We start from the raw sequence: 12,313 nt of genomic DNA on the forward strand, positions 1-12,313 counted from the left end.
AAATGTCTTAGAATTAGGGTATGGTCGATTCTTGACATGTGGGATTGGAAGATGTTGTCAAGGAGGAGCCTGTGGGGCGTGGGGATGGACTATTGTCGAGGATGAGTCTTTCGCGCTGTGCAAACTCTAGAAGTCTTAGGACCAAATCTGCTTCCTGTTCCTGCTCGCTGGTACGTCTAGGCCGATCACGACGAGGACATATATTTTTCTGGTAGTGCCTTCAGGATCTTTTTCCAGCAGTCTCAACCTTTAACCAGCCTCCTTGATCTGGAGGATCTGACAGAAACTTCAGCATTACACTGCAGTCTGCCTTGTAAGGGATCTCCATAGCCCGGGGCTGTAGTCACGAAGAGAGAGTAAATTGCTTCCCCAGGGCTAAAGGGGGAATTCAAGGACAAGCGTCGTTTCCGAAGTTATAAAACAATGTTCAAACCCCGCGGACACTACTTATTTATTTACCCCTAGGCATCTTTTCCAACGCTTTATAACTATGGCTCAAAAGGGGTAAAACATCATCTTTGGGGTCTGGACATCGCTTTATAACTTTGGAAGCAAGACGCTTATCCTGGAGTTCCCCCATGGCAACGACTTGTCCTCGCTTCATAACTATACGGCCTCTGGTGGCTGGTCCTCTTATTCGTGCAGCATGTCACTAGCTTGAGGCCTACTCAAGCCTGCAACTGGAAAACTCATGTCCAACCAATGTTCTTAGTAAAAATTGGTACTTGATTTATGGGGATGTGAAGAGGGTTTCACATTTCTGTATCCTAAAAGGTGAACCATACTTCAACTGCCCCTGGGCTATAGAACCCTCTTCTTTGCACCGATTACAAACTTGACCTACTGTGCTTTCAACGTTTTCATGGTCTCGCCAGCATGTCCTATTGGAGCTGCTGATACCCTTTCACCAAATGGGGTCTCTTCCATAATTTAGTGCCTACCTCTGTTCCAAGAATGAGATTTATGTTTTTCACTCTGTAGCCTATATGCATTTTTGATTGGACACTTGCAGCTCTAAGAGCACAGCTCTTTCTCACTTCTAAATGGAAAGATGCACTTTAAATTACTTTTACTGGCTTATAGACTGAAGTTCTTCTGAAAATGATGACCATGATTGTGACTGCTATTCAGATTGCATTACTTATATGTATTTCATTATAATTATTATTTTAATGCAAATGTAATTAAACACAATAGGTCCTTTCAACTAAGTAAAGCATTCTGACATTTTGAAAATGTATCATCCATCTTTATCTACAGCAACAAAAATAAGTAACCTTTAGCACCATTCTGTTATAAAATATATATTTCTCTCCAGGAATATGCACACTAAAGTTCAATGAATTTCCATAAAAATTGAGACTCGAAATAGCACAAATTATCCATATTGAAGTAAGACAAACTAGTTGATAGGTATTATAAGGCACAAGTCTACCCTTCTATGACACTAGAAAGGGAAGGTGACAACTAGCAGAGTTGCCATGACACATCCATGGAAAAACCAGGTTATTTTGATACTGCATAGGTTGTACTGAATGGTAGAACTGCCAAATGGTTTATCTGAAGAGGTTCACAGAGAAGATTATTCTAGAAAGAAAACAAAATCAACAACACCTGCAAAGGTAACATTAACACAAGTTCTAACATCTTAACTATTATGCATTTCATACTTTTATACTATCCTTAAATAAATTATGTAGATTTACTGAAGACCCCCTTCATTACTCCATATATGAGTGTAATTATCTAACTCATTATTTAAGACTCTGGATTAATGCCATATAATGATCAAGAAACTGTTTTTCATCATTCATATCAAAGTCCAGGTGCTCATCTTCCTCTTGAGGCAGATCAGAGACAAGTTCATCAATGACTTTATTTTCCTCTTGCCGTTGTTGCTGTTGTCTCTTATCAGGAGAGCTTTCTGAAAAACAAATGCTATCTGGATCAAACTTTGTTGTGCTCATCTCTTGTTCATATGCATTTTATGGAAGACCAAAAGAAGTGGTAGACAGAATTTTCATATGGTGGTGTGATTTTTTTTTTCTTTGGTGTTCAATCTGTAACTAGAAAATTTTATTTATTTCATTCCATGTTGAGAAGAATCGATACACAAAAATGAACACTAGGTTCAGCAGAAGGAAACATTTTAACTTCTCTGCACTACCTTGTGTATTTGGTTATGGAATATTTTGCACGAACCTGTCAAATAATTAAGATGAATATGCCAGCATATAATATTGCAATATAACACTCACCTGAACTGGTGGAAGGTGTACTGTCTTCTGAATAAGATTCATCAGAGCTATTTGGAAGGACACCTCCATACTTGATGAGATCTTCTGCTGCTTTGCTGGTATCACCTCCATGTTTATGTAAGGCTGTGATAACCATTTCAGGTTCAAAGCCTAGCTCCACCAGCTGCTCATGAAATACAAAAGATATAAAACCAGCAACAGATTACGCATATTACATAAAAAAAAAAATGTGTAAAGGCATCATTTCAATAGAATGTCTTACCTGTGCAATATCTTTATCACTGAGCTGGATGGGTGATATATTTGCTGAGTCCGTTTCCATCAATTCAGGATGTGTCTTCAATAACTGGATATTAAGATATTAGATATTTCAGATATAAAATTTAAGAATGATCACAAGGCCAGCATTTAGTTTATTGCAGAAAACCCAAGAACGCCAAATCAGTTCTCTGTTTGTTGAAGAAATATATGATTATACTTCATTTACTGTACTGATGCACTTTGGCTACAGATAATGCAGTAGACTCTAATCCACGTATCATGCACTGATGAGACAGGCTGCGTATTATGTAGTCAGTAAATATCACGCACACACACACACACATGAACATATACATACATATTCAAAATGAACATGCAGAACAAAATTTATTTATAATATGAAACAAGTCACTGCAAAGTTAAAACTAGTAGGGGATAACAGTACAATAGAAAGTAACCTTTTAAATATCCCCAACTTTTTTTTTAATACAGTGTATTCAAAGGTAGATCTTTGGCAGGAATGGTTTGAGAGAGAGGTAAGGTGCATATGCAAAGCTGGTAACCCTCATGGTCATTCTCAGCCAATTGCTTTCATCTGGCCTGACAAGTACCCTCACGCCTCTCTGCCACATTTGAATCCATTTTTTTTTCTGGTGTAAAAATTTATTTGTGCACTGTTCAGACCCTGCACCAGAAATAAGTTTTTCACTATGATGCATGAAGTCTAAAACTACCATCTCTTGCCTTATCTGTCTACAATACAATGCCTGTATTGCCTTCTTTAAACCACGTTTCACATTGTCTGGTTAATCCTTCATGGTCCTAGAGTCATTGGCGTTTGTAATTACCTCCCCTGAATTTGCATTATCCTCGCTCACTTAAAGGCAGATGAAATTGAATGTGGAATATATTACAAGTGCTTACCTCCAGAGCTTGATCTATATCATTGTTGGCCTTTTTCAATGCCTTTATAGCGGCCTTTTTTGGATACTGCATATTTACCAATAGACCAACATTGCTCATGTTAAGGCTGCAAACAGAATTATATCACAGCAGGAAAAAAAATTCACTGACAGCAGTAAAACATCGTCTCGTACAATAGATTTTGTATTTGGACATAAAATGCATTATAATAAACTACACACAACACAATATCAAATAAATACAAAATGTAAAATATGTTACTTAATTGTCCAAATTCATGTAATGGTAAAAAAAGAACGTACATTTATCCCAGATCAACTACAAACCTTGATGCTGGCAGTCAAGGTACGCCGTTACAATAATGCTTTACAGTAAAACATTTACATAAATGAATACAAATATACTTGTTACTGAGATTAGGATAATATGCAAGATTATGTTTTGTCATTTTTCAAACAAGCTTCACAATTTCTTCACCTTTCTCCATTTGCGCAGAGTCCATATTTTTTTGCCTTTTGTCTTTCTTCCCTGTCCTTTTTTATCTTCTGCCTGATCTCCTCCTTGTCCTACAGAGAACATGATTATTGTTTATAAAGTACTACTAATAATAAAAGCTGACAACAGTAAGTGAAAGGCATATACTCATCACTGAAAACCATATTAAAAACTGAAAAAAAAAATTATTTTTTGCTTTATTTTAATGTAAAAAGGGAAAGACCTTCTAGATAAACACCTCGCTGCCAACAGTAAAATTTTTTTTTAATGATTTTTTTTTTAATGACCCATATGCTGCATGAAAGCCTTCCATAATTTCTTTGACACTGATTTTTTTCTGACATTTCAAAATATTTTGAATAATTGAGACAATTATAATACATTTTAATCCTCACTGGCTTTTCTGTTTCTTTATCAACCACATCAATTGTATTTCACATTATTAGGCTGCCACGCTTAAAATCACTTAGTAGTAGAAGTATTGTTAGGGGAGATAATGAAACACGGATTATTCAAGGATTGTTCAGCAGAAGCTCCGTCTGCAGCAGTTGAACACACCTGTCTGTCTTTCATGATATATTCAGCTGCTTTCTCCACATTGCCTTGATTGGTTCTAAGACCCAGTCGTGCCTCCCGGATTGTGAATCCAATTTCTACCACTGTCAAAAAAAAAAAAAACAAGAAGAAACCAAAACATCAATGATTACAGTGCATATTATATCACACAAAAATATGCCAGCACATCTCTCATTTTGTCTTTCAACACTGCAGTAATCAGTAAACAGTAGCTTGTCTTCTTCTTAAAATGTTTCAATAGGGCAAAAATGTTTAACTGGAATTCATTATTCTGTCCGAAAGATTCTTTTTAAAAACTCACAATGTGTCACAGCCTCAGGATCCACTTGTAACATGAAATATTCATCTTTAGCCTGGAGAGTGTTAAAAATGCAGAGAAAAAAGAAAATAATACATATTTTCAGTAATAGTCTAAAAATGAGCAAATGAGATTTAAAAAAGCTATTGAGAAGAAATTAGTAAGTTATCTGTGCAGAAGTTATCTGTCATAGGCACTTTTAATACCAGGAAGGCATACACATAAAAAAGTGAAGATATCAAATGATAATAGTGCTTTTTACATAAGGTAAGAATGCAAAACTTTCCAGTAGTATGGATTAATTGTTAACAGAAAAGACAATATAAACAGGTGAAAATAACAACCTGTTGTAGAAGATGATCAGCTGCTGAAACATTGTGTTGATGAAAAGCCACAATACCCTTCAGAAGATGAAGTCTCATCATCAATATTCTTTCTGCATCTGCTCCACCCTGCATTAAAGTGTTTTGGAGTTATGAAGGTGTTATGGTATGGCAAAATTTTACCTTTCAATCTACTAACTCTCTTAATGAATGAAATTCCCATTAATATTAACCTGTACAAGAACAGGTAGTCCTCGACTTACGACGGGTATCCGTTCTTAACGCGGCGTCGTAAACCAAATTTCGACGTAAGTCGGATCCTACGTTCATACAGTACTGTACCACAATAACAGTACAGTACTACAAACATTTAGCCTATCCAAACACCTATCCTACATAATTATCAATAAACATAAGTACAGTAAAATATTGTAGTACAGTACATTTAATAATGAAATATATACTGTACTGTAAGTGCTGTAACAGTAATAAACAGTGTTAGGTTAGGCAGACGTTTCCAAAACAAGCCTGTCTCATCCACGTTGAACACTTGTTGAGCACAGTAACCACCCTCCTCAATTATCTTAGCCAATGCATTAGGAAACTCAGTTGCTGCTTTCTCATCAGCACTAGCAGCTTCACCTTGCACTTTAATGTTCTGGAAATTGGCACGATCCTTAAACCTCATAAACCAACCCCTACTCGCCACAAATTCTTCAATTTCACTTCCTTCTCCCTTTTCTCTTTTCAACGCCTCAAACAGTCGCCTAGCCTTCTCCTGAATAACCATAAAACTCACAGGGATATGGCGTTGATTTTGGTCTTCCAACCAAAGCGCCAATAATCTTTCCATCTCAATAATAAGCCCACTACCTTGCTTTGATATCACTGTCGTTGTAAGTGGGAATGAGTGTCGTAACCACGAAACGACGTAACTCGAGACCGTCGTAACCCGAGGACTACCTGTATACTACAGCTGTACCGGACAACAATCTTCTTAACCATACTTTTTTTTATTTTATAAGGAACTTGTAGAATGATTTTAATGTTATATCAAGTCTTAATATCAATGTTCAGACTTACTTTGATAATTGTTAATCTTTCCATGTACTGGCCATAACTCCTGTGGAACATTTCTTCACACTTCTGTAGCCTTTTATCTTCAACAACAACAATTTAAAATATGTAATTGTCTTGAGGATCAGCATGTTAATAACCTGCATATAATATGACACCAGATAGTTTTATTAAACAGGATAATCATGATCATCAAAATGTAGAGGGGCAGCGGGTAGCCCAGCTGTGATAGTTAGGTGAGAGATGGTTAGGGTTCACAGCAGTAACTGAAGTGGGCCTACAGGAGCATCGCAAAAAGTTTAGTTCTGCAATGTGTATTTAAAGGCAGAGCTGAGACAGGATAACAGATGTGCTGGAGATCAGAGCAGCATCACAATTCATAGCTGTGATGATGTAAAAACTAAAACAGCTTGAAAAGGGACATAGCCATGGCATTGGGTTAAGCTTGTTGAATAACAGATGAGACAGTTGCCAGCTTTATTCCTGCATCTTGTTGAGTGCATGGGAAGACGCCTATGCTTTACATCATATAACACTCCACTGCTTGATTACAAAAACAACACCACTACACTACACTTTCCTACTTACACACAAACCAATTTGGTCAAACATTTTACAATATTTGTCTAGTTATAAATGTCCTTTAGGCAAGTGAGCACCAACATCAATGATGACAGTGTAAGTGATTGTGAATTACCATTAACAAAGATTCTTCAAGCTACTTCGCTGAAGTCCAGTACGCCAAATGAGACTAATGATGAAACTAACCTCAGCACATTTCAATTATCATTAACAAAATACCTGCATCAGGTAGCTCTCTAATGTTCTCCAAGCATAAATAGCACCAAACAATATCCAAATTAAGGATTGCATAGTTGTCCACAGATGCCATGATCTCAGCAGAGCAGGCCCTGTGACAATACAAAAAAGTATTATCAAGTATAATATGTGTGCTTGAAGCATGTTCTTCCCTTTACAGAAGTAAAACAGTAAAATATGGTGAGAATACACAGCTTGGTCTTCCATCTTCAAGTTGTAAAATCTTTAAAAATTCAACCAAATCTTACAAAAGATGCAAGAAAATAATCTTCTAACACAATTTATTTACCCAAAGGATTTGTCTGCTTCAAGAAGCAACAGAAGAGCCTGGGAATAGTGTTTTTGCTTCAGTGCCAGTCGTCCTTTTTCATGCAGAGCCATTGCCAGTGTGAGAGACTAAAAAAAAAAAATAATAATCAAGAACTGAACCTGTCAAATCTATTTCTAGACCCCCTCCTCAACTGTTAATGTGAATCTGTATAGATACATGTGCATGGCAGAAAAGACTATAAAGTGGCTATATTGTACCATGGTTTGCCACTAGACAGATGGGTCGTTCATGCCTTATGTATGGTTCTTGTGTATGTGTTTTGTGTACGGGTCCTGTGTATGTGCTTTGTGTATGGGCCTTGTGTATGGGCCTTGTGTATGGACCTTGTGTATGTGCTATATAAGAACATTACGATTATTACTAAGCTGATTTTGAGTTAAAATCATGTATTGACAAATTACTCACCATACTGAATTTATTAAGTTATAAACATGCATACAAATTAATAATTTAAAATCTATGTTTAAAATAATAAAAACAATTACCTTTTTTTCATGTTTTGGTAAAGCAAGTGGTCTTCCTTTCTGATCAGCAATCTGTACATCAAAGGCATCATCTTCTGCAAAACAAGAGCAACTTCAAACATAAATATCTTCACAGTCTGGGTCTCATATAAAACAAACAACTGTCTCAGTTTAGCCTCTTTAGAATATATAGTTTAGGCATGAGCTGAACATAAATCATTCAGCATTGTGTATCTAAATGATCCTAATAAAATACAAAATAAAAAATGTTAACTCAGTATCCATTTTTTCCCCAAATCCATGCAACACATAGGTCTTCTGCTGTGAAAATTCAATTTTGAGACAGGAATATTGTGTGATATTTTTTTAATTCCCGATGTGAGGTGGGTTGGTAATAAGGACTAATTTGTTTTCATATGTGCAGATTTAACATCACTGAATAGGCCAACATCATACATTGTGGTATCCACTGTTAACAACAGTAATAAATGCAGAATATCTTGGGAAAATTGAACACGTCTTGTCAAATATCTGAAAACACTGAAACAAACTGTGCATACATATGCGCTATTCAAGAATATGTGAGCAGCTGTGTGCTTTTCATATATGGTGTGTGGCATTTGCACTGGGATCAGGCTGTTTACTGTGCAATTCCGACTGCTATTTTAGTAACAGGCAGAGACCAAAGGTTGCATGACAATCATAGTCTGAAGCTGGAGCCAGTGTATTTGTTAGCTTGACTTATTTCTTCTGCTAGAAGCATAACCTCTTTCTTAAACCACTTGACATGAATTGAAGTCATACCCTCCTCGGCTCTGCTTGACAGCAACTCTGCTGCTTCTCGAGTCTTTGAAACAGCAGAGACTTCCTCATCATGATGATCCATATAAGCAACTTCATGCCCTGATAAAACAACCAGCATCACCTGACTGCCATTCTGAAGAACAGAAAGAGGTTTTTTCCCTAAATATTTAATTAGAATCACCTATATTATTATCTACCCTGTATCTTAAAAATAGTTTTGAAAAAGATCTTTTACAATTTTTTTTAAATGACTAGGCTGAGTTTAGTACAGGATAGTACTCCTAAAATCTGAGTGGATCCCTTCGTGAGATGCAAACACAAACACTATCATAAAGAGCTCTAAAACTTCATCATAAAGAGCTCTAACACCTCAGCATCATTAAATTTTACAGATTTTTTTTCATTATCGAGAGATGAGAATTAGGTTAATAAGACAAATAAAACCTTTCAAGTTTACTTCTCATGGTAACTGCTTTTACAATATCATTTCAACTATAAACCAGAAAAATCACTTCACATACTTTAATATTCTGCAACTTTAAGGGGTCTTTGTCACTGATGACTTTTCCTGACGCAATCAGTTTTAAGTGTCTCAAATCTACTTCAGCTTCTTCTGCAGCAATCCTTTTGAGTTCTGCTCCAGTCTTGTCCAGGCTGATTTCTACTGAGATGATCTGCTTTGTCAGTTTCTTCATGAGAGGAAATAAAGAGTAAAGCAGAACATGCTGCTTTTCAGTAAAGTTTAAGGTTATATAAACTTCATCAGATAAAAGAAATAATTCAATAAATAAAGCATCAATTTTGTTTTATCCTAATCTAGAACGTGCAGCATAACAGCCGTCGGCACTTGTTTGTGATAATTGATGATAAGTAGAGTGCTGGCTAATAATCATTGATAATGAAATAAGAATTGAACAATTCATTCAACTGTTTCTACTATTCTAAATCCTTATTTGGCATAATTCAATGCTTGAAAACCTGTCACTCAAATTAAATGCTCAAGTTTCTGTGCATCAATTAAAATTACAATATGCTTCTTCTTTTTAAATGAAGTAAATTATGTCAAAACTCAGCTCTTCCTTAGTCAAGAATATGGACCTCATATTTTAAAACTCACTTATATGATTCAGAATTAAAAAGAAAAATTCGTTAGAGTGATTAGGGCACAAATACATGGACAGGCATTTTCACTATCTGGCTAAAACTTTAGGATACAATTAGTACTCATGAACACACAAATTCTCTCTCTCACACATATATAACTGATCGCTCACAAAAACACATTAAGTAACAAATAGTCTTACGCCAACTTTTGAAGCAACTTTTATTTTTAGTGTTGCTATTCCACTTGCTTGGAATTTGTTTCTTTCAGCAAGTTTAGCAAGTGCATGCTTACGAAGGTCCTCAAGAATTTGGGAAACACTATCTTCACTCAGCATCAAGTCAGCTGCATACTTTTTGATAAGATCCTGCATCAGATTGAAATGTTAACATACACTGTATTGCATTACTTGAACAGCTATCCATTTCCCTTCAAAAGGATCTGAAAGTATTTCACACAATAATTTGTATCATGCATTCTGACTTGCAAATCAAATAACAAAACTTTTTGTTAGTACCTTGGGCATCTCTCCTTGTTGATTTTCAGCAGTTGTATAAGGTGGAAGCCATAACTTTACTTTATCAGTGTTTAGTTTTTCTCTGATTTTTGCCTCTGCTACCTCCTGACCATAATTATCCATTCTGTTAAAGACAAGCTGCACTCTTCCAATAGCAGTCACCAAATGACTTGCCACCGAACTTGGCTTGAGTGGTGAGCCTGATACATACCAATAGAAGGACTTTGGAACAACTGCACTTTAGGAGGGCTCATCACACACTAACAAAGGCTTTTATGGATGCTATTACACTCTCTGAAACCAATTTTTAAAAAAACTAACCCTATCGGAACCCAAACCCTAATCCCAACTCAAATTCTAGTCTCTTTTCTGTTTGGTATAAAAGTGTCATGGTGTCCTAGACCCTACTAAGTTTGTGCCAGGAATTTCTTTATCACAATAAGGTCACCAGTTACTTTCACCCCAAACCACATTGACCCAGCTGTATCAATCTCTACCAAGAGCCAAACTGACCCATGTCAAGACCTAATCGATCCATTTCAAGACCTAATCGACCCATTTGGTTTTACATGGGTCAGTCTGACTCTGGGTGAAGGTCGATATGGCTGCCCCCTCCCCCCAATCTTATATCTGACAGATATGAAAGAAAAATCCAAAATCATCATCAATTTATTAAATCATTACATTTTCTTTTGCAGCTGTCAGACAAAAAGATGAATAATTCTCTAAGTGAGCTTTTTCCATTCTGTCCATTTTTGTTTCCTGACTGATAAATTGTGGTTATTTTATAATAGTACAGGATGCTTGTTTAGACTGCAGGATGTTTCACACTGACATATTATGCAAACTCTGCAGTTGCAGATACTCTGACATTAATATTAAGTGGTAGGATTTGCAGTGTCCAAATGCGTGCAGCTATGAACAATATGCATTAAACTGTTATACTATCATGTCATAGTAGTCCCTTTTGTGTTTATTCCAAATAGTCAAAATCGAGGAACTCATCGTTTACACCCTTTTATTCTTAACAAGTCTGATGCTGCACGAAACACAGCTAATGAATCTTTATTGAACAATGTTGTATCATCTACAAAAATACAGTTCACTGGCTCAACTAAGCAAATCATTCTGTGAATTTTGATCGTAATGCCACGCGTTATAAGTACCCATTTATTATTATTGTCTGAAGAGTACTGAATAGTGGACCTACTCTTCAATAGTCCATTGTTAAGCAAACATTAACTCTAATGCATTCTTCCAAAATAAATTGACCTGAAAATATTTTATACAAAAAAATAGTATAAGGATTATAAAATATACAATTTATAAGGAAAAATCACTTAAAAGTAAAGGACTCATCGTTATACTACGCAAAATCATAAAGTTTCAATCATTAAAAATGCTTTCTCATCAACTCTAAAAATGGATACTTAAAAAAAAGCTTAACAAGAGATACTAAAAATCGAATTAATCATGCTCGTGTTTCGGTTTTGAATAGTAACCAAGCTGAGTAAATTACTTAAAAATAATTGTTTTGATGGCTCATGTGCTCACGTCAAATTTCGTCTGCAACAAATAGAAGAGATTCTTAGATATGGACTTAATTTTATCGCCGCATCTTGCCAATAAATAAAATACTCATTGTAGTATTTTAAAATAATCATTGCTTTTCAAAATACATATTACTTAAGGGATTGTTTTTCACAGATACATTCTATATTGTGTAGCTTGGATAATTACGATCAGTCCGAAAATATTACACGCAGCTCTACAGAAACGTCGTCTGATCGCAGACAACTATCTTATCGTTTTGGTCGTATCGGAATGATCATGCACAGTAATACAGCATCATCGGTTCTATTTCATTAAATTAAAAAAAAAAAAATCTCGTGAGTATTGAACATGTGCTTAAATTAAGACGAATTTTAAGGCATGCAGTCGTATAATTTGAAGAAAGCATTACTGAAGTTTCTGTAGGATTGACGACTCCCGATTGTTATTCATGTGACCAGTTAATGAAACGAGTATTTCAAATGACCAAAATGCAATAAGGTAAGGAAGGAA

The 12,313-nt window shown here is 35.7% G+C and overlaps 2 protein-coding genes across 3 annotated transcripts in view; one reads left to right on the forward strand and one right to left on the reverse strand.

Moving 5' to 3' along the window:
- Positions 1 to 1,288: 1,288 nt before the first annotated feature.
- Positions 1,289 to 11,883, reverse strand: LOC112570606 (NEDD8 ultimate buster 1-like). 2 transcript variants are annotated; one of them, XM_025249145.1, is made up of 17 exons: positions 11,804 to 11,883; positions 10,250 to 10,449; positions 9,935 to 10,099; positions 9,152 to 9,319; positions 8,631 to 8,763; positions 7,848 to 7,921; positions 7,321 to 7,427; positions 7,014 to 7,123; positions 6,219 to 6,295; positions 5,157 to 5,264; positions 4,816 to 4,867; positions 4,497 to 4,597; positions 3,921 to 4,009; positions 3,444 to 3,549; positions 2,521 to 2,604; positions 2,259 to 2,421; positions 1,289 to 1,924 (listed from the first exon to the last, which is right to left on the reverse strand). In XM_025249145.1, exons 2-17 carry the CDS (start codon positions 10,370 to 10,372, stop codon positions 1,755 to 1,757), a joined length of 1,830 nt encoding a protein of 609 aa, XP_025104930.1. In that variant the 5' UTR covers positions 10,373 to 10,449; positions 11,804 to 11,883; the 3' UTR covers positions 1,289 to 1,754. The 2 variants fall into 2 exon arrangements, with proteins under 2 accessions (XP_025104930.1, XP_025104923.1); XM_025249138.1 differs by having other exon boundaries at positions 11,769 to 11,848.
- Positions 11,884 to 12,008: 125 nt separating this feature from the next.
- LOC112560700 (1-phosphatidylinositol 3-phosphate 5-kinase-like) overlaps positions 12,009 to 12,313 on the forward strand; it is a 44,131-nt gene continuing 43,826 nt past the window's right edge. The window contains exon 1 of the mRNA XM_025232717.1: positions 12,009 to 12,138. The gene's annotated coding sequence lies outside the window, so the exon portion shown is untranslated. The remainder of the gene's footprint in view (positions 12,139 to 12,313) is intronic.

Source organism: Pomacea canaliculata, linkage group LG1, assembly GCF_003073045.1.
Source record: "Pomacea canaliculata isolate SZHN2017 linkage group LG1, ASM307304v1, whole genome shotgun sequence".
Taxonomy (NCBI): domain Eukaryota; kingdom Metazoa; phylum Mollusca; class Gastropoda; order Architaenioglossa; family Ampullariidae; genus Pomacea; species Pomacea canaliculata.